This window comes from Myotis nattereri (assembly GCF_964212035.1).
Source record: "Myotis nattereri genome assembly, chromosome: 15".
Taxonomy (NCBI): Eukaryota; Metazoa; Chordata; class Mammalia; order Chiroptera; family Vespertilionidae; genus Myotis; species Myotis nattereri.
Genome location: NC_138090.1, coordinates 42090752 through 42110978, shown reverse-complemented (window position 1 = coordinate 42110978; position 20227 = coordinate 42090752). Strand labels below are relative to the sequence as shown.

At 53.2% G+C, this 20227-nt stretch overlaps 2 protein-coding genes across 3 annotated transcripts in view; one reads left to right on the top strand and one right to left on the bottom strand.

Moving 5' to 3' along the window:
* Window positions 1-2186, bottom strand: part of GRIK5 (glutamate ionotropic receptor kainate type subunit 5) — a 55927-nt gene extending 53741 nt beyond the window's left edge. For both annotated transcript variants that reach the window (XM_081107564.1, XM_081107563.1), the window contains exon 1: window positions 1155-2186. The gene's annotated coding sequence lies outside the window, so the exon portion shown is untranslated. The remainder of the gene's footprint in view (window positions 1-1154) is intronic.
* ZNF574 (zinc finger protein 574) lies at window positions 816-11249 on the top strand. The gene is made up of 2 exons (XM_081107565.1): window positions 816-945; window positions 8314-11249. The coding sequence occupies exon 2, from the start codon at window positions 8334-8336 to the stop codon at window positions 11004-11006; it is 2673 nt and encodes an 890-aa protein (XP_080963691.1). The 5' UTR covers window positions 816-945; window positions 8314-8333; the 3' UTR covers window positions 11007-11249.
* The last annotated feature ends 8978 nt before the right edge of the window (window positions 11250-20227 follow it).

Sequence of the window (20227 nt, the reverse complement as noted above, 5' to 3'; positions counted from 1 at the left end):
CAGCAGAGCTATAGGAGAAGGGGTGTGCAAGACTGAGACAGACAGACAGAGACAGACTCAAACCAGTAGAGAGAGGGAGAGAGAGTCAGGGAGGAAAACTGAGGAGGGAGACAGAGACCTGGAGGGCACAGGCAGGGACAGGCGAAGCACCCACAGGAGCGGAGCCAGTCCGCATAGCGGGGCACCCACTCAGAGTGCCTGCGGGCACGGTGGGGGACCTGGAGCATTGAGGGGGGCGGGTGAGGGGAGAAGTGGGAAGAGGGTTGGGGGGATTGTGGGCAAGGCCATCAAGGAAAAGAAAAGACAAAGTCACAAAGTGGACCACGGAGAGGGGCAGTGGCTAAGGAGTGAGCAATGAAGGGGATACACCCAGAGTGAATCTGGGGAGGAAAGCAGAAAAGTGAGAGAAGGCAGCTGGCCTCCAAGCCCAGGGTTAAAGAGGGAGGAGGCGGGGGGGGGGGGGGGGGGTGGCAGAGGCCCAGGCAGAGCACAGAGTAGACAGAGTGAAGTGGCAAGAGGGCTAGATTTGGCATGGCAGCCTCCAGAAGAGACAAGAGACAGGGGAGTTTGGAGAGGGAGGGAGGGAGGGAGGGAGAGAGAGAGAGAGAGAGAGAGAGAGAGAGAGAGAGAGATCAACGGAGACACACCAAGAAATAGTTAGGATACCGGCAAAGAAGAGAGAAGTTGGACAGAGTCAGAAGCCCCACAGCCACGTGAAATGGAGATTCAAAAACAGACAGACTTTTCCAGGAGATAGAGGCCAGATGGCATGGGGATGGGTCCATGGCAGGCAGAGAGGATGAGGCTCAGAGGAAAGAAGAGGGAGACGGAGGAAACAGTGGGTGCGAGCAGAGCCGGTCACCGGTCACCGTGGAGCCAGGCTGGAGAGAGCAGGGGCGGAGACGTGCCAGGAGTCCGGAGGACCCCAGACGCTGAGGGGCAAGGGTGAGCTGTGTACCCAGAAGAAGGGGTGAGAAAGGGCCAAGGGGAATGGAGGTTGGGGACATGGCAGGCCCCTGGTGGGGGAGGGTATTTGCCGGTCCCAGGAGCAGAGAAATGTGCCCCCCCCACCCCCCCACTTCACCAAGCGGCAGTAAGTACAGCCTTCAGGACTCAGGCCGCCCCAGCCCAACCCCTGCCCTGCGGACACTTACGGATCCTGGTGGGACGGAGGGCAGGGCTCCCTCGAGGCCCGAGAAATGACAGCGGGGAGATGCTCTGGCACTGGGCGGTGGTGTGGCTGGGGCAGGGAGGGGGGGAGAGGGCAGTCCACAGGGCCCCCTCCCCCACCTCCGGTGGTGGCCCCAACTAATCCAAAACGGGGGCTCCTCAGGAGCAGGGAGAAAGGACAGGTGAAAGAGGAAAGGGTGGGCCGAGGAGGGGAGGAAGGAGAAAGGAGAAAATGGAGGAAAGAAGGGGAGAGAGGAGAGGGCGAAGGAGCAAATGGAGGGGAAGGAGAGAGGAGAGGAGGAGAGGAAGGTGAAAATGGGAAGGAGGGGGCACAGGCAAAAGCCGGGGGAGGGGGAAGCCGGCCCAGGAAAGGGCCCCTGCCCCCTCCCCTAGCCGGGCAGGCCTGGGGGGGCCACTGGGGGCGAGGACTGGGTGGAGACAAGGAAGCCAGCCATCAGAAGTGAGGGAGGGAAGGGCTTAATGGGGGGGAGGGGGCCACCCCTTCCCCCCTCCCCCCAGCCTTGGCCCAGCCCCGGATGAGACTAGGGTCTAGAGTCCTCAAGCCCTCAGCCCCCGAGGGAAAAGCATGCTGGGGGTGGGGAGAGGCTGAGGAGTGGAGTGGCTGGGGAGGATGTGATGCTGGGAGACTCAGAGAGCCAAGAAGGGAGCAGGCAAGGTGGAGAGATGGGAGGGAGGGAGAGGACAGGGAGGGGAGGAAGGAGAGGAGCAGGTGGAAGAGGAAGGCAGAGGAGGGTGGGGGTGTCCCAGGGGGTGCCCAGCGCAGGGCCTGGGTGAGAGGGCCTGGCCACCGACTCCTGGTCTCCTGTGAGGATCAGCCTCCGGCTCTTGGTCCCCAGCTGGGCCTGCCTCTCTGCTGCTGGCCGTCACCGCTGCCCACTGCCGCCTCCACCACTGCCACCTCTCCTTCTCCCCTCCGAGGCTGAGGCCGCTGCTGGCCCGCCTGCCCGCCGGCTGCCTGCCTGCCACCCGCGCTGAGTCCTGGAGCCAGGGGGGGCGGAGAGATGAGGGAGGCAGGGAGGAGGGCGGGCTGGAGAAAGGGAGGGAGGCAGGCAGAAAGAGAGGAGGGAGGGGAGTCAGAGGAGGGGGAGCCGGTATTGGTCGGGGTTGGGGGCCCCCTTGAGGAGAATGCTGATGAGGAGAAGGCCCTGCATTGGATGGAGGTCCCACCCCCAGGCCACCCCCTCCACCACACCATGCCACCGCCCTGCCCAGGCAGCCCTTGGGCACTGGAGCCATGAGAGGTGGGGAGACCTAATAAGAAGACCGTGCTGTGCTGCTGGGGGAGAGAGCTGACAGGGATGAAGAAATATGAAAATAAACAGAAAAGGAGCCATCAAGACCCACGGAGTTGGGCCAGGGTCCACAAACCCCACAAGGACAAGGACAGGGAAAAGCCCAGAGAAACGAGAAAAAGGCCCAAGGAGACAAGGAAGCAAACCACAGTGACAAGCAAAGGACTTCAGCGACAGGGCAGCTGTGGACCCAGAGAGCCCCTGTGAAGATGGAGAAAGGTCTATGGGAACAGAAAGCCCTCCTCAGGGATGGGACAAAGCAATGGACAAGAGATGTCCACAGAAATGGGAACAAGAAAGCACATCACAGAGAAGGGAGGCAGGCCAAGGAGAGTGAGAGAAGGTCACAGAAATGGGCAGGAGGCCCACAGACACCAGGGAACCTATAAAGATAAGGATGCAGACACCAGAGGCCCACTGAGGCAGGAGCAGCCAGCCCATAGAGGAAAGGGAGAAGCCCCCAGAAATAGAAATAGCCCCCACAGACGTGAAGGGTGGTGAGTATGGGAATTCTCCATAATGCATAGAGAAATCCTTGGGACCTATGGAGATGAGTGGGTGGGGAGTAGAGGCCCTAAATTCTCTAGTCACCTGAAGAGAGGCAGTGGGAAAGGGCAGGGAGGTGGAGGGCAAAGCCAACTGAAATGGGAGACTTCCTCCCCCTCAGGAGGGAGCTGAGCAGGGCAGGGAGCTGGAAGAGAGAAGCAGCAATACAGATCTTGGAGTCGGGGTGGGTGGTGCACGCCTGGGTTGGGGGGGGGGTGAAATTTGGGGGAAAGAAACATGACAGTTGGTGCTGAAGGCTGAGTCCATGACTCACCACCAGCCCCAACTGCTCGTGATGGGGAGGAGACACTGACACACTCACGTGCAGCACCCCAGCACACGTGACTGCATGCCTCGAGCACACATGTGGCACGTGGCAACTCACACTGGCTTGGCATGGGAAGCCCTCCGCAGCTGGCATGTGGGGCATCCCCAACATACATCTGACACATACATCTGACCCTGAAGGACCACCAACTTTGCACATACCTCCCTTGCTTATGCAGGGACTCCAGCTTAGAATGCTTGTCCTCTCTAAATTGAACCAGTCCCAGGAGTCTTAATCCTGTGCCACCATCTCTGGGAAGACTGACCTAGGCCTCAGTTTACTCCTGTATCATCTGAAGAGAAGGGACTAGCCAACCCGGATAAGTTGGGAGGTCCAAGCAGGTCAGAGCAAGAAAGGAGTCTGACAAGCCAAGCTGGCTGGCATTTTCTTCTTTTTTTTCCCCCCCAATTAAATACTTTTATTGATTTTTAGAGAAGAAGGGAGGTGAGAGCAAAGCATCCATTGGCTAGCTCCTGCATGCCCCCTACCAGGGATCAAGCCCCCAATTCTGGGCATGTGCCCTGACTGGGAATTGAACTGGCAATCTTTCGGTGCACAGGATGACCAACCCACTGAGCCACACCGGCTAGCTGGCATTTTTAAGTGGGAAGAGGAGGCCTCAGCAGGCGTGCGAACCTGCCCAGGAGCACAGAACTTCTCAAGGGCTGAACCTAGCTGCCAGGCTCTCTAGCTCCGGCCCCAGGTGATTTCACCCTGAGGGAAAACCCAGATTACCAGTTTTAGAGCTCACTGATTCCCACCAACTTCTTTCCTCTACTTCTTGCACTTAATCCATTCAACATGCCACTGGGTCCCACCTGCCAGGCAGTAGAGCCTGGGGATCATGAGTGCAAAAACCTTGGAGTTAACTCCTGGGTTGGAATCCTGGCTCCGTCTCTTCCTAATTATAGACAAGTTACTTAATTTCTCTGGGCTTCAGTCTTTTGTGTGTGTGTGTGTGTGTGCGAGTGTGTTTTATTTTTGTATTTGTTTTTTTTGTTTTTTGTAAAGTGAAAATAATAGCTCCTCCCTCTAGGGTTGTTGAGAGGATTAAACCGAATAATACATGGAAAGCACCGGGCACAATACTGAACGCTTAATACACTCAGGACATGTTCCAAGCTATTATTACTTGAGGTCCTAATAATAAAAATAACTCTTACGTAGCTTTTGCCTCACAACAATCATATGGGACAGGGGCCATTATCCCCATTTCACAGATAGGAAAACTGAGGTCCAAGGGAGATGACTTGCCCAAAGCAACAGCTAGGAAGTGGCAGGGCCAAGATTCCACTCCAGTCCAATCCAACCCAGCCAGCCTGTTTTAATGACACGGGCCTGGTGTTAAGGAGTTTAATCTAGCAGTGGTTCTCAGCCTTCTGGTCCTTTAAATACAGTTCCTCATGTTGTGACCCAACCATAAAATTATTTTCGTTGCTACTTCATCACTGTAATGTTGCTCCTGTTATGAATCGTCATGTAAATATCTGATATGCAAGATGGTCTTAGGCGACCCCTGTGAAAGGGTCGTTCGACCGCCAAAGGGGTCGCGACCCACAGGTTGAGAACCACTGATTAGAGGGGACATTAGGACGCCTGGGTAGAAACCAATTGCGTGACATAGCAAAGTCATAACGGGACCGGGACCGTCGCTCCTAGGTCTGACTCTGTGTGCGAAGCCCCCTGGTAGCTTTTTAGCCTCAGGAAGGTAAAGGACCAATTCCTCTGAGACTCATCAGAGAAATGGGGGCGCGGAGTGTGATCCAAGCCAGTCTCTTGCAGCTGCCCTGTCCTTGGGTTCAGGAAGTCACTCTAGAAACATTTGTAACAGCTCTGGTTGGGGCAACTCACTCGCAAACGCAAACTCGGGGACCCGCAGGTCCTCTACCTCCCTCCCCACTCACACCCTCCGTTTCTTCACATCAACTGCCTCTCTCTGCGTTTCCTTTTTTCTTCGGGTTTTCCTCATTCCCTCAGATTCCCTCTCTTCTTGATTTTCCTCTGACATTTCCCCTCCCCCCTCCCTCAGAGTCCCTCTGTTTTTCTCCTCTTCCTTTATTCCTCTCTTCCATACAAAGTGAATCTGGAGCCTTAATTTCCTCTTTTCTTCCCTCCCTGTGATTGGTTTCCTCTCCTCTTTGAGCTGACTCGTGCTTCTTCACTCTCTCCCTTCGCTCCTCGGAGTTCCTGCTCCTCAACTCCTCCGCCCTACCCCTCGGGGAATCGTGTGCCTCAATTTCCCGACTTTCCCTCTCAACCCCACGCGACTACCCGCCTTGTCCCCAAGATGGCGCCCGCAGCCTCACTCCGCCGCCTGACGTCATCACGCTGCCCCTCCTTCTGAGCCGTCCAGTGGAGTCGACTTGGAGATGGAGGAGGAGCAGCCTCCAGGCGTAAGGGGGCGGGCACTATCAACCAGGACCAGCCGGAGAGGAAAGGTCGCTAGGGGATTGGTTGGGCGCTGAAGGGATCCAGACGCTCCATACTATTGGTCCAAGGCTCGGAGACGTAAGTGCCTATTGGCCAAACGGCAGGGGCTAGACGGGCGATGATTGGGTGCGTTTGGACGTCGCACGGCGGCCGAGGAGGAAGGTGGGAGGAGCGTTGCTGAGGGCGTTTGGGGGCGAGAGCGAGGCTGCGGAGCAGGCGAGAGGTGACGGCGGGAGCTAGAGAGAGCGCAACGGTGGGGTGGCCGCTCAAGGGGAGCGGTGGCCCGGGCCCGGGCCCGAGGCGTGCGAGACGGCGGAGGCGGGTGAGTGCCGGCGGGCGGGCGGGCGGGCGCGCGAAGGGCCGGCCCAGCCGCTCACCCTCCCTGCGGCCTGCGCTCAGCACCCCGCCTGCGCGCTGTGGGCCGGAGGTGGGGCGCGCGCCGGCGGTGAGTGCGGAGCGGCGCCAACCGCCGGCGGGGCCTGTGGGCAGCCGGGCGGGGGCCGGGCTGGGGCGGTGGATGGGAAGGGGTCTAGAGTCGAGTAACGGGGCTGAGTGAGGAGGGTCCGGGCTCGGGTGGAGGCCTGGGAGGGTCCTGTGTGTCTTCAGGAGGGACTCCAGGGCGTATCGGAGCGAGGGGCTTGGCGTGGGGCAGTCCAAAATCGAAAAGGGGTGGGCGGTTAGAAGTCACTTGGGTGCCCGGGGAGGTTTAGGACATGAGAAAAAGAGATAATTAACTTAATGTAAAGAGAAGATTTAGTTACACTTGGAAAAATTAGGCCAGTGAGAAGGGTCTTGACCTGAAAAGATGTAGGAAACGGACATCCCCAGAGGGCAGATTTAGAGCTGAGGGGGAGTCCCAGGTGTGAAGAATGGGGTTATATTAATGTGAAGGGGAGTTAAACCAAAGTGAAGGAGGGTTGGATACCCTTGGAATGGGTTGAGAGGGGTCTCTGTGCAAAAAAGGGTTGTTATTTGAGAAGGATGTCTGGGTGCCCCTAGAAGGAGGGAGGTAGTCCTTTGGAAAAGTATAGGGAATTAGGTCAAGGTGAAGAGTGGAAATTGGAGGAGTTTAGGGTGTTGAGAGAGATCTGTTCTGGGGTCGTGGAGGGTGTCTGGGTATCACTGGAATGAGAATGACCTGTTAAGTTGATAAGAAGTTGGGGGTCTGTGTATCCCCAGAGTATTTAATACTGGCTGGTGAGAGAATCTGGATGTGAGGAAGGGGGATCTGGCTCTTCTCTGTCATTGTTAAAGTGGGGGTCAAGGGGAGTTGTGCATAAGAAGAAAGGTTCTGTGTATCCCTAAAGGGGATTTGGGCAGTGGAAGGGTCTATGTGTGAAAGGAGGTCAAGCTATTAGATATCCCTGAATTGGGTTAGTGTGTGTGTGTGTGATCTTTCTGTAAATAAGGGGAATTCAGTTGATATGAAGAGGGGGCCTTAGCATCCCTGGAATGAGTTATGGTGGGAGGGGGTCTTTTTGCAAAGAATAGGTTAGGTTAATGATGTGAAAGGGGGTCTGGGAACCCCTGAATGGGTTAGGGTGGTTGTAAATGAAGACAAGGGGTCTAAATCAATGTGAAAAGGGGATTTGGGTATCCCAGAGGGAAATTAGAATTGCAGATGAGGTTTCAGTGCAAAGAAAAGGTGATTGATGTGAAGAGTGTCTGGGTACCCTGGAGATAGATATAAGTTAGGGTGGTGGGAAGGGTCTAGTTATGAAAAATGGGTTAGGTATTTGTGAAGATGGGTCTGGGTATTTTGGATAAGGGGTCAGGGTTGGGGGAGGGGACCTTTATTTAAAGAGGACCTGGTTATCGTGGGGAAGTGGTTAAGTAGGAAAATCTAAGTATGGGGATGATTAGGCCAATGTGAAAAAAGTTGATGGAGAAAGGGATAGTTTGATGTGAAGATCGTGGGCACCAGAGGGAGAGAGAGTGGATAGCAAGGGTTGTGTGTAAAGGAGAGGAGTTGCGCAATGCGAGGGTGCTTAACGGTGTGGGGCATGAGGAAGTTTGAGTGATCTAGGTGTAAAAAGAGGTTCAGAGTCTCGGGGAGTGAGCAGAGGAAGAGCAAGACTGGAAAAAGTGGGTGGTTAAACCCTTTGTGGACTCCCCTGGGAGTGGAAATGGATAGTGAGTTGGTAGGGAGAGGAGTCAGTGGAAGGAGGTCTGAGTGGAGAGGACAAGGGTTCCTGTGTGATGGGTGGGGCCTTGGGCCAGCTTTGAGGCATTAGAGAATGAGGGATTGGACAGGTTACAGGGATTGGGTGGGTGGAGTTTGATTCTAGTTGATTCAGTAGATTCACCAGGAATGGACTGCTGGAAAGATTTTTGTGCTTGGTGCTCTTGTGTGTTGGGAGAGGAAAGATTGTTAGGAAGAGAGATGGGAGTGGAAAATGGAAGCAAGAAGTTAGAAGGAAATATAGATCTAGGTGGGGGGATGGTAAAGGGAAAGAATCATTCCTGAGAAGGACTGAAGAAGCAGTGACTTAGTTGTGATTTGTCCCCAAATCTCCCCTTTCCCAGCCCAGGGCCTTGCTGCCGCCATGACTGAAGAGTCAGAGGAGACGGTCCTGTACATTGAGCATCGCTTTGTCTGCTCTGAGTGCAACCAGCTCTATGGATCCCTGGAGGAAGTGCTCATGCACCAGAATTCCCATGTGCCCCAGCATCACTTTGAGCTGGTGGGTGTGGCTGACCCTGGAGTCACTGTGGCCACAGAGGCAGCTTCTGGCACAGGCCTCTATCAGACTGTGGTGCAGGAGAGCCAGTACCAGTGCCTGGAATGTGGTCAACTGCTGATGTCCCCTAGCCAGCTCCTGGAGCACCAGGAGTTGCACCTAAAAATGATGGCGCCTCAGGAGGTAGTGCCAACTGAATCGCCACCCAAGGTGCCCCCCCTGAGCTCCAGCACCATCCACTATGAGTGTGTTGATTGCAAGGCCCTCTTCGCCAGCCAGGATCTCTGGCTGAACCACCGGCAGACGCACCTCCGGGCCACTCCCACCAAGCCTCCAGCCCCAGTTGTCCTAGGATCCCCCATGGGCCAGGCCCGTGTGGCTGTGGAACACTCATACCGCAAAGCAGAAGAGGGTGGGGAAGGGGCAGCTATCCCTTCTGCTGCTGCCACCACTACTGAGGTGGTGACTGAGGTGGAACTGCTCCTCTACAAGTGCTCTGAGTGCTCCCAGCTCTTCCAGTCGCCAGCTGACTTTCTGGAGCACCAAGCCACCCACTTCCCTGTTCCTGCCCCGGAGTCTGAGGAGCCTGCCTTGCAGCAGGAGACCCTGGCCCCATCACCTGCAGAGGTGCCTGTGACTCAGCCTGATCCCCTGCCATCCTCTGACCACAGTTACGAACTGCGCAACGGTGAAGCCATTGGGCGTGATCGGCGGGGGCGCAAGGCCCGGAGGAACAACAGTGGAGAGCCAGGTGGGACAGCCACCCAGGAGCTCTTTTGCTCAGCCTGTGATCAGCTCTTTCTTTCACCTCACCAGCTACAGCAGCACCTGCGGAGTCACCGGGAAGGTGTCTTTAAGTGCCCCCTGTGCAGTCGTGTCTTTCCCAGCCCTTCCAGTCTAGACCAGCACCTTGGAGATCACAGTAGCGAGTCTCACTTCCTGTGTGTGGACTGTGGCCTGGCCTTTGGCACAGAGGCGCTCCTTCTGGCCCACCGGCGAGCTCACACCCCAAATCCTCTGCATTCATGTCCATGTGGAAAGAACTTTGTCAACCTCACCAAGTTCCTTTATCACCGGCGTACCCATGGGGTGGGAGGTGTTCCTCTACCCACAACACCAGTCCTACCAGAGGAGCCTGTCATTGGTTTCCCTGAGCCAGCTTCAGCAGAGACTGGAGAGCCAGAGGCTACGGAGCCCCCAGTGTCTGAGGAGAGCTCAGCAGAACCCGCTGCCCCAGGCACCTACCGCTGCCTCCTGTGCAGCCGTGAATTTGGCAAGGCATTACAGCTCACCCGGCACCAACGTTTTGTGCACAGGCTAGAACGGCGCCACAAGTGTGGCATTTGTGGCAAGATGTTCAAGAAGAAGTCTCATGTGCGCAACCACCTGCGCACACACACGGGCGAACGGCCCTTCCCCTGCCCAGACTGCTCTAAACCTTTCAACTCGCCTGCCAACCTGGCCCGCCACCGGCTCACACACACAGGGGAGCGGCCCTACCGGTGTGGGGACTGTGGCAAAGCTTTCACCCAAAGCTCTACACTGAGGCAGCACCGCCTGGTGCATGCCCAACACTTCCCCTACCGCTGCCAAGAGTGCGGAGTGCGTTTTCACCGCCCCTACCGCTTGCTCATGCACCGCTACCACCACACTGGCGAGTACCCCTACAAGTGTCGCGAGTGCCCCCGCTCCTTCCTGCTGCGCCGGCTGCTGGAGGTGCACCAGCTTGTGGCCCATGCTGGGCGCCAGCCCCACCGCTGCTCATCCTGTGGGGCCGCCTTCCCTTCCTCACTGCGGCTCCGTGAGCATCGCTGTGCAGCTGCTGCTGCCCAGGGCCCACGGCGCTTTGAGTGTGGCACCTGTGGCAAGAAAGTGGGCTCAGCTGCTCGGCTACAAGCACATGAGGCGGCCCACGCAGCTGCTGGGCCTGGAGAGGTCCTGGCTAAGGAGCCCCCAGTCCCCAGGGCCCCACGGGCAACTCGCACACCAGTTGCCCCCCCAACGACCCTTGCAGGCACTGCTGCTGCAGCCCCTGCGGCCCCTGCCCGACGCCGGGGCTTAGAGTGCAGCGAATGCAAAAAGCTGTTTAGCACAGAGACATCACTGCAGGTGCACCGGCGCATACACACAGGAGAGCGGCCATACCCATGTCCAGACTGTGGCAAGGCCTTCCGTCAGAGTACCCATCTGAAGGACCACCGGCGCCTGCACACAGGTGAGCGGCCCTTTGCCTGTGAAGTGTGTGGCAAGGCCTTTGCTATCTCCATGCGCCTGGCAGAACATCGCCGCATTCACACGGGTGAAAGGCCCTATTCCTGCCCCGACTGTGGCAAGAGCTACCGTTCCTTCTCCAACCTATGGAAACACCGCAAGACCCACCAGCAGCAGCACCAGGCAGCTGTGCGGCAGCAGCTAGCAGAGGCAGAGGCTGCTGTTGGCCTGGCAGTGATGGAGACTGCAGTGGAGGCGCTGCCTTTGGTGGAAGCCATTGAGATCTACCCTCTGGCTGAGGCCGAGGGAGTCCAGATCAGTGGCTGACCCTGCCAGCTTCCCTCTTCAGAAGCACCATGCCCTGTTGCTGAAGAACCCCCTCCAACATCCCCTTAAATTTCTGTACAGAGCCCCTTCACCCTTCCCAACTGCTATGTAAATTCTGTAACTGGATTTATTCTCTTATGAGGAGTGTTCTGGGGTCCCTAATATGCATAAAAGTGCCCCTCACCCTTCCACTTGTTAGCACTGGTGGCCCCAAAGTGAAATAGTCAATAAAAACTGATTTGGACATTTATGTGCTTTTGGCTGTGCGGGGTGGAATTTGGGAACCATGAGCCCAGATACTTTTCATGGCTGTGTTCCCAGCATCTAGAATGGCCTGGCTAGTAGTAGGAGCTCAGTAAATATTTGCTAAATTGAAGAGGACCTGAATTCCAAGGTTATGGTATGGCATCTGGGGAGTAGAACTTCACTCTGGTTCTAGATGGAGGCAGCATGGTGCTCTTGACACTAGAGGTCCCCACAGTTCTGTAGAAAAGCCTGAAGCTGTTTTTACTGATGGTAGGAATATTTGGGGAAATCAGATTCTCACCACTGCTGTTTCCCACTTCCTGGCCTGATGTGAGTTGGCTTCCCCGGGGCCATCTATTTTCTCACTGGATCCCTATGGGCATATGCAAGTCTGGAAAAGGCATGATATTCCCGGCAGTAGTGGAGGGTGGCGCCTAGGACCAGACCCAGCTGTGGACTTGAAGATTCTAAGGGTTGGCTGGGGGAGGAAGCTTCAGAAGAGGTGACTTGATACCCACCTGAAGTTGGAGTCTGACTCGGCTAATAGGTGTCTGTTGGAAGAGGAATGGGTGGTGTGGCTGACTGATGTTTGAATAGTTTGTCTCAAGTACTACCCTACATTTTTTGAAATAATTTTTTTTAATCCTCACGCAAGGATATGTTTTTACTGATTTCAGAGAGAGAAACATCGATTGCCTCCCGTATGCGCCCCACCAGCGATCAAATCCACAACCTTTTGGTGTACGGGATGGTGCTCCAACCAGCTGAGCTACACCGGCCAGGGCTGTTTGGAGTAATTTTCAGACTGATCCTGTGAGGAAAACATTATGCAGGGAAGGAATCCTTGGGCAAGGGAGGTGACTTGCCCAAGATCATTTAACCCAGAGAATTAATCAAGGGCAGAACTTGAATTAAAGTTTAATTTCATTTGGTTGAATCACCATATGCTTTATACTCTGCTGCCTTCTACATACTTGGGGGGTGGGGGTGGGCAAAGGAGATGGTGAGTGTGTGGCCAGTGGGAATGCTCAGTTACAATGCAGTCTTGTTTTTAAGAGGCAAATCCCAAGGAAAACAAGTGCCTCCCCCCCCCCCCCCCGAACTTCAAAGATTACTCCAGCCTTTTTATTAGAATTCTTAATTGGAACACTAAAAAACGAGAAATAAGAGGGAAGCTGTTTGTACTGAAACCAGGGCAAAGGGAGGCCCAAGAGCTGCCCACTCAGGCTCTGATGACCACTTGGGCTTCCACATTACTCTGGACTCCCTTCAGCAGTCCTGTTCCCCTCTAGGCACTGGGGCTTTAAGACGGACGGGGTTAGCCTGTGGCTCTGGTGAGAAAATGAGGGCTCAGTGAGGGAAGAGATGGAAGAGACCAAGGCCACACAAGTGGTGGGGCCAGGCTAGAAACCAGGTCTAACACCATTAATAGGTTTTGCTACATTATGCTTATTGTAATCATTTTAAAAAAGAAAAATCACCCATTTGGTATCTTGACAGCTCCTAATGAAGAGCAAGTGATCTGTGAAGCAGTTTTCACAGAGTGTTAATCCTAGGCACCTCTTTCAGTAACTTTATACCCTGCAGAAAGGATTCCAGCCAAGTCAGCCCAGCATGCCCCCTGCCTTAATTACCAGGTAAAGATTTGTCCTTAAACTGCCTCTTCTCACAAAAACCTGTAACATCCTATCCTGACAGTCATATCAAATCAGTACTGAGAACAATCAGGATTTGTGCTTGCAAACCCAGCTAAACAGGCTGAAAAACTCAAGGTGTGGTTGACCCTAAGATAAAGATGTTTTGAGCAGAGAAAGGAGGCTCTGTGACAGTGGGTGACCACCCTGCCTCTATCGTGGTTCCTTTTTAGGAAATTTTGGACACCCCCCCCCCCAACCCTGAGGAAAAGTTATGTGTGCAAACAGATTTATGAACAAGACTCATCATTTACTATCACCCTGCTGAAATTTCCACAGTCCTCGATTAACCACTGTCAGAAAAGGTGGCACTAATCAAACCCTTGTTGGATGCTGGGGATTGAGTTGGACAGGCAAAGGTTCCCCCAGAGTTTTGGATCCAGCAAGCATGTATGTGTGTGACCTTGGAATCCACGTTCTGAACACAACAGTTCTGATGCAGGTGACTTGCAGACCCCTCTAATAGCTTTGTATTGCCAATTTATAGTTGGATATGGAAGCTAATAAGCAGAACTGTTAAGGGGACAGAATAGTGGTCCTCTAGTGCCCAATGTGTTCTCGACAAGAGGAGCCCAAGTATGACTGTACAGGAGAAGGCATGTGGAGTGATTAAGCACATTCATGGGGCTATAGGTAGTTGCTAGTTCAGCTCCAGAGTGCTCTCAGGTGTGGTGTCTGCTTGTCACAGGATTGGTGACCTGAGTGACAAGGAACTTTTGGGTCTGTATGGTTCTGACCATACCACCTTGCAGGCATCCGCAGAGTATTCTGAATCTCCATTCCAACATCCCATTCCCCTATCCCTACTGACTTGTCTCTCAATCTTGCCAAAACAACGCAGTGCTGATACTTTTTAAATCTGAGTGATCGAAACCCTCCCACTCTTCCTTTCTCCTCTTCCCCACCCTCACTATTGAATTTGCAGAATCCCAACACCTGAGTGCCATACATCAGAGGATGAAACAGTGACAAGGAGACCTGATGGCAGTGAGAAAACCCAGCTGTGATACCGTTCCTGGTTTTCAGTGGTGAAGTCTTAGTGATCAGTCCCTGGACTACCCTGGAAGCTGTTGTTACTTTCAAATGATTTAGTATGGGCACAAAAATTTGAGTGTAGTGCTGAAAAAAAAAAAAAAAGGGTATGTACTTTGTTTCACCAATTTCAAGTCAACTCATTTTTTGTTTTAAATGTATATTTTTAATATTTTTACTGATTTCAGAGAGGAAGAGAGGGAGATAGGAATATCAATGATGAGAGAGAATCATTGATTGGCTGTTCCACGTATGATTGAGCATGCAACCGGGGCATGTGCCCTCACTGGGAATTGAACCTCGACTTCCTGAGGTTAACGCTCAACCACTGAGCCACACAAGCTGGGCCAACTCAAATTTTTTTTTTATTTTTTGTGAATCCTCACCTGAGGATATTTTTCCATTGGTTTTTTAGAGAGTGGAAGGGAGAGGAAGAGAGAGAGAGAAACATCGATGTGAAAGAGACACATCGATTGGTTGCCTCCTGCACGCACCCTGACCAGGGCCAGGGAACCTGCAACCAAGGTACATGCCCTTGACTGGAATCAAACCTGGGGCCCTTCAGTCAGCAGGCCGACGCTCTATCCACTCAGCCAAACCAGCTAGGGCCCAACTCAGTTTTTAAAGGATTTTGTTAGTCCTCTGGGGATGGAAGTGGGGAAATACTGGTTTCCTGGGTTTTTTTTTTTTTTTGTGGTTCTCATTTATTAAAGACAATGTGCTTGAAATCTGCATCATTTAATTCTTATCAACCCCAGAATAGGTATTGTCCCTGTTACAGATGAGGACATTGAAGGTTACATATCAAAGATCACATATCTATAAAATGGCAGAACTGAGATTTGAATTCAGGAATTTGAATTCATCCTAAGTTTCAAACTTTTGTTTCCTGATTGGCAAAAAAAAAAACCACCAAAAAACAAACTTCTTTTTTTTAAATTCTCACCCGAGGATATGCTTTTCATTGATATTTAGAGGAAGGGGGAGAGAGAGAAAAAAAATTGATGTCATCATCGACAGGTTGCCTCCAGTAAGGGCCCTGACTGGGGATTGAACCCACAACCTGGGTATGTGCCCTGACCTTGACTGGGAATTTAACCCGCCACCTTTCCACCTTTTGCAGGACAGCGATCCAACCAACAGCCACGCCAGACCTTCCTTCTGAGTGAATGTTTACCTAAACAGAAGTAAAGCCTGCCCCTCCCCAGCGCGCACATACCCACCCCATACCCTGATTTCTCCCACCAACCTTCCCAGGAAAGAGAGGAGACCAAGGGAGAGCCAGCAGCATTTCTCTCTGTACAGTTTTTAATTTTTTATTTTTTGATGTTGTTCAGATGAATGACACACTCAAGTTACAAAAATGGGGCCTTAAAAGAAGCACATTGTACAATGAACAAGCAGATTGGAGTTAAGAACACTGAAACGCTAACCCGCTACCACGAGAAGAGACAGGAAGGGGGTGCAGGATGGGAAGGGAAGGGCTACCAACACAGGGGTCAGACAGAACTGAAAGGGGGGGCTACCTTGGTGAGAATGGAGAAGGTCTCCAGGGCCTAGTCAATTTCCAGAAGCCACTTCTTGGTCTCCTATGCCCACTCCTTGCCACCTCCTCCCGTCCCCATTCCACCCAGTCATTCAAATGAGTAGGTGAAAGACACCCACCCAGCAAGGGCTGAGCCAACCAGATCTTTACATGGTGGGGGATCACCTTGCCCTAGTGCAGCCTTGGATTTGGGAGGTAGTGGTGGCAGCAGTGGGATAAGAAGCCTGGAAGGAGCCAGCAGAGAGGAGTTGATCAAAGATCAGGCCCCTGCTTTCCCCCAAAGACTCCTTGCCCCTTCCCTACCCACCATGATCCAAAGGCCTTCTCTACAGTTGTTGAGAGAGGCCCCCAGTCACCCTGCAATTATATAAATAAATAAATACTGAGCCCCTGGGCTTGGAGGACAGGATGGGGGAGGGGCAGCAGGGACAGAGGAAAGGGGAGGGAGAGGAAGGGGGAGGCAGAGAGGAGGGGTCACAGACATAGTAAATAGTTGTCTCCGTCCCAGCAACACTTCTGTCTGGATTTTTCTCTCCTTTTCGTGTTTAACAAGGAGCTAACATCTCAAGGACAAATACTTAAAAATATACATTATTTTTTCTTTTTCTTTTTTGTTTCGCCTTTGTCATCGTCATCTTGCTTTGGAGACTGCTGAGGTCAAAGTTCAAACCGCACGAAGGAACTGCGGCTTGTTTTGTGTATTTTTTTAATTTTAATTTTTTTCACTTTTTTTCCAACGTATAAAAAGGTAGCGGAGTTGTCTGTGGGTTTTTTTGTGTGTGTTTTTTTTAATGGTTAAATCTTTGGTTTGTTTCTTTTTTTCTCTTGGAGGCCTTTATTTCTCGCACTTGCCTTTCCCACTCAGAGGCCAGTGGGGGGCCCGCGTGTCTCAATCTTGCTCAGTCCGTCTCACTCTCTCTCTCACTCAGTTCCCCCTACCCTGGGCTAAATGGGAGAGAGGCACCTGGGATCTGGGTGGGTGAGGAAATCTAGTCATGTCAGGAGGTCACCCGCGCTACATGGCTTGGATGTGGGGCTTGGAGACCCTCTCTCTTGGTCCTCCCCAGAGAAATAGATGAGTGGGAAATATATCCTTCCCCTTCCTCCTGATCTTAGTCCCAACTCATACAGGAGCCAGAGTTCCCAATCTCCACTCATCCCCACTTACACCACCCCTCACTCCCAGGAGACAACAGAGACCGGTGTTTTAGTTACTGGCATTTTTTTTTTTTTGGCACAATTCAAAGATCCACCATCAAGGTAGACCCAGTCTCTGTCCCTTCCTCAATCAGGAGGTCGTGGTTGGGGAGAAGAGGAATTCAGAGGGTGCCCCATGCCCCATTTCTCCAATCCATTCATCTTCCTCTCTTTCTAGCCCAGACTCCTGGCCCCTCACCTCAGACATCACACCTAGCCCAGAGCCTGGTCTAGGGTTTCCCTCCCCAACCCCCATATAATGTTCCCCAACCCCCCAAATCTCTCGCTCACACAGACACACGGACACAGGCTCTGTACAGACCACAAAATAAAAACGATGAGATAGTTTTGTTTCCCGGAGTTCAGCCGGGGGACTGGAGTGGAAAGGGCAAGAGGGGAGTGGGGGGCACAAATTCCCCCATCACCTTCCCAACCCTGGCTCCCTTCTGCCCCCCAGCCCCTTGCCCTGGCTGGCCCCCAGCCAACGATATTTGGTTTCCTTTTTTTAACATTAAAGTTCTATGAGGTATTTGGTGCCTTATCTCGAGTCCTCGGGGGAGGGGGCCCAGGGGGGAGACCTGGGGCACACTTGCCCCTCCCTCCCTCCCATCCCCTTCCCAATATTTGGTTTCACAGCTGTAGTTAAAGCTTGGGATTTGGTTATTTTTCCCCCTCCCAGGAATTTTCTTTTATTCTTGTTTTTCTTTTCCCAGTTATAGGGGTTGTATGGGGAGGGTCCCCACCACCCCCCAGCTGCATGGGGGGGTCCCTCCACCAGTGTCAGGGCATCATTGGCCCTATCCCTGCTCCCTACTTCCTCCTCTGCTGTCTGCCCCACTCCCCCCACACTGGGGTTGGGGAGAGGTCCCAGGTGGCAGGACTTGATGGGGAGGAAGCAGGATGAAGTGGGTGGTGGTGAGTCCTGGATTTTTTTTCTCTTTTTTTCCCCATTTTATTCTTTTTTTCTTTCTTTTTTTTCTTTTTTTCTTTTTTTGGTCTGAAATCATAGTTTTTGTTTGAGTCATCTCCACCATGCCTTCCATGCTGCCTGTCTTCTCGGAGGGGTTTTTGGTTGTAATTCCTTTAACTTTGCTCTGCTCAAATGTCCTTATTGTCTGCCCAGGCCCTCTCAATAGTCTCTTCTCTTCAGGAAATAAAAATGGACAAACTCAGAGGTAGGGTGAGGGCAGGGAGTCGGTTCAGCAGAGATTCTTACATTCCGGCGAGGCTGGCTGATGGCATGCCAGGCCCCATCATGGGTGCCAGGGTCCGAGGGGCAGCCACTCCACTGCTACCAGACAGGGCACCCCAAACCCCCGAAACAGCTGAGTCTCTGCTGCCTCTGTGGCCCAGCCCAACAGTTTCATTTCCCGGGTGGGAGAAGGGAGACAAGAGAAAAAGAACATGCAGGCCTCAGGGCCCAGAGTGGCATCTGAGGCTCTGCCTCTCCTCAGTGTCCAGCAGCACTGTCTCGGGGTTCCCCCTCCCTCTGCTCTGCTCGGCCCAGCGAGGGGCAGGGCCACGCTGATTTCCATGGCTCTCGTCCTTCACAGCAACACTTTGGTTTGAGGAGAGACACAGAAAGAACGAGATTGAGAGAGATGAGAGAAGAAGGAAGAGAGAGGGTAGTGAATGAGAGAGAGAGAGAGAGAGAGAGAGAGAGAGAGAGAGAGAGAGAGGAGAGAGAGAGGAGAGAGAGAGAGAGAGAGAAGAGAGAGAGAGAAGAGAGAGAGAGAAAGAGAGAGAAGCAGAGAGAAAAGTTACAGAGGAGAGGGGACAGATGGAATAGAAAAAGAAATCAAAGGAGGAATCAAACCACCCGAAAGTGTGTTAGTTTTCCTTCATCCATTCTTTTTGTCTTCTTGTTCCTTTTTTCCTGTTGTTGTTTTTTTTAAAGCTTTTTCAGTTGATTGGGGTGGGGCAGGGAGTATGGGGCTCTTCACCCCAGTCCCTGGCACCCTCTCTCAGCCCTGCCCACCCACTTCCATCTGCCCTGGCTGAGGGACAGGCCTGCCCCAGCCGCCCCCCTCCGGCTTTCCCGAAGACGACGTCCATGAGGTATTTGTGAAGAGAAAGAAGCATCTGTCCTTCCATCCGCCTTGGGGACCAAGGGCCTGGACAGGGCTTGGCTCCGCCTCTCGGCTCCTTCTTATTCTTGAAGAGCTCTCTTCTTCTTTCCCTTAAATATATATATAAATTCTTCTTTCTAGTTTTAATTTATTGTTTGTTTGGTTTTTTGTTTTTGGTTCAAAACTTTGTTGGCCTCCACAATAGCAGGGGGCAAAGTGGCTCCCAGTGGTGTCTCCTCTGTCTGTCGACGTGGAGATGTGTCCGGGGCTGAGCAAACACAGGGTCCAGCCAAGACTAGAGGGAGGTCTCATAGGAGCAGTGGCTACCACAGTGCCCTCTCAGATGGGGACCACAGGTCATGGCACTGTCCCTGCCACATGGACCCTGATGGGGATGCCATCTCGAGGAACCCCACCACTGGGGTGAGTGCGTGTCTGCATTTGTCAGGGAGAGGAAGAGGCATCTGCCAGTATCAGAGGGGCACGGGGGAGTGGGAAGGAGTGAAGTGAGTTCTCTTTTTGGTTTCTGGTCAATGTCAAAGAACGTGAAGGATTCCACGGATAGGCACTGGAATATGAATTTTTTTTTCAGGGAAACTGACAGACAAGGATGGAAAGAAAGACAACTTGGATGCCCTCACCTCATTCCCTCTTGCCTGGAACTTCCACCTCCCCATAGGCCAGGGAGGGGGGAGGTCCCAGAGCACAGGAGGGTGACCTGGTGAGGGGGGACATGTGAGAGCTAGAACTTAGCAAAAATGGCCTAGCCCACCCTTCAAAGGGAAAAGGGGGAAGTACAGGGGTGAAAAGTCATCCCAGGCCTTCCCCTGCACTCTCCACTGGCGGGGGGAGGGAGGAGGTTAAAGCGAGACCCCCTGCCTGGGTGGGGAGAGCTGGGGGGAGGGGAAAGGACGCATGGTGGGGACACATTCTGTTGAACACAACGCTAAAAATTCTGTACATCCTTTGGATGAAGCTACTGAATATTTGGTGTAAGGTTGTTCAGGCCCTTTCTCTGTCACCTTTCGGAAAAGAACATTTGGTGGTGGTGCTGAGCCCCACCCCTCTGGCCCAGGCTGTGCCGTCTTCACTGGCCCAGGGCTGGGGGCTGGGGCTAGGAGGCTGGCACGTTCTCTTTTTCCTTCTTTGGCCCCCTGCTGGGGAGGCAAGGTTGCAGGTTGGCCCCACAGCCAGGGGCTCAGGGTGAGGTCCGCCCTCAGGCTTCTAGGCCCCTGGCTGGGGTTCTTATTTGGTGTCCTAGCTGTGAGGATGAGCACGCTGAGGTCTGGCTTGCAACTGGTTTTTGGTTTGTTTGGTTGGGGGGGTGGGGGGCGGGGGTTGGTCTGTTTTTGGTTTTTGTTTGTTTTTCACCTCTGGTTCCTTTGGGGCAGCTGGTTTCTGTTGTGATTATTTTTGGTTTTCTTTTTTGTTGGTTTC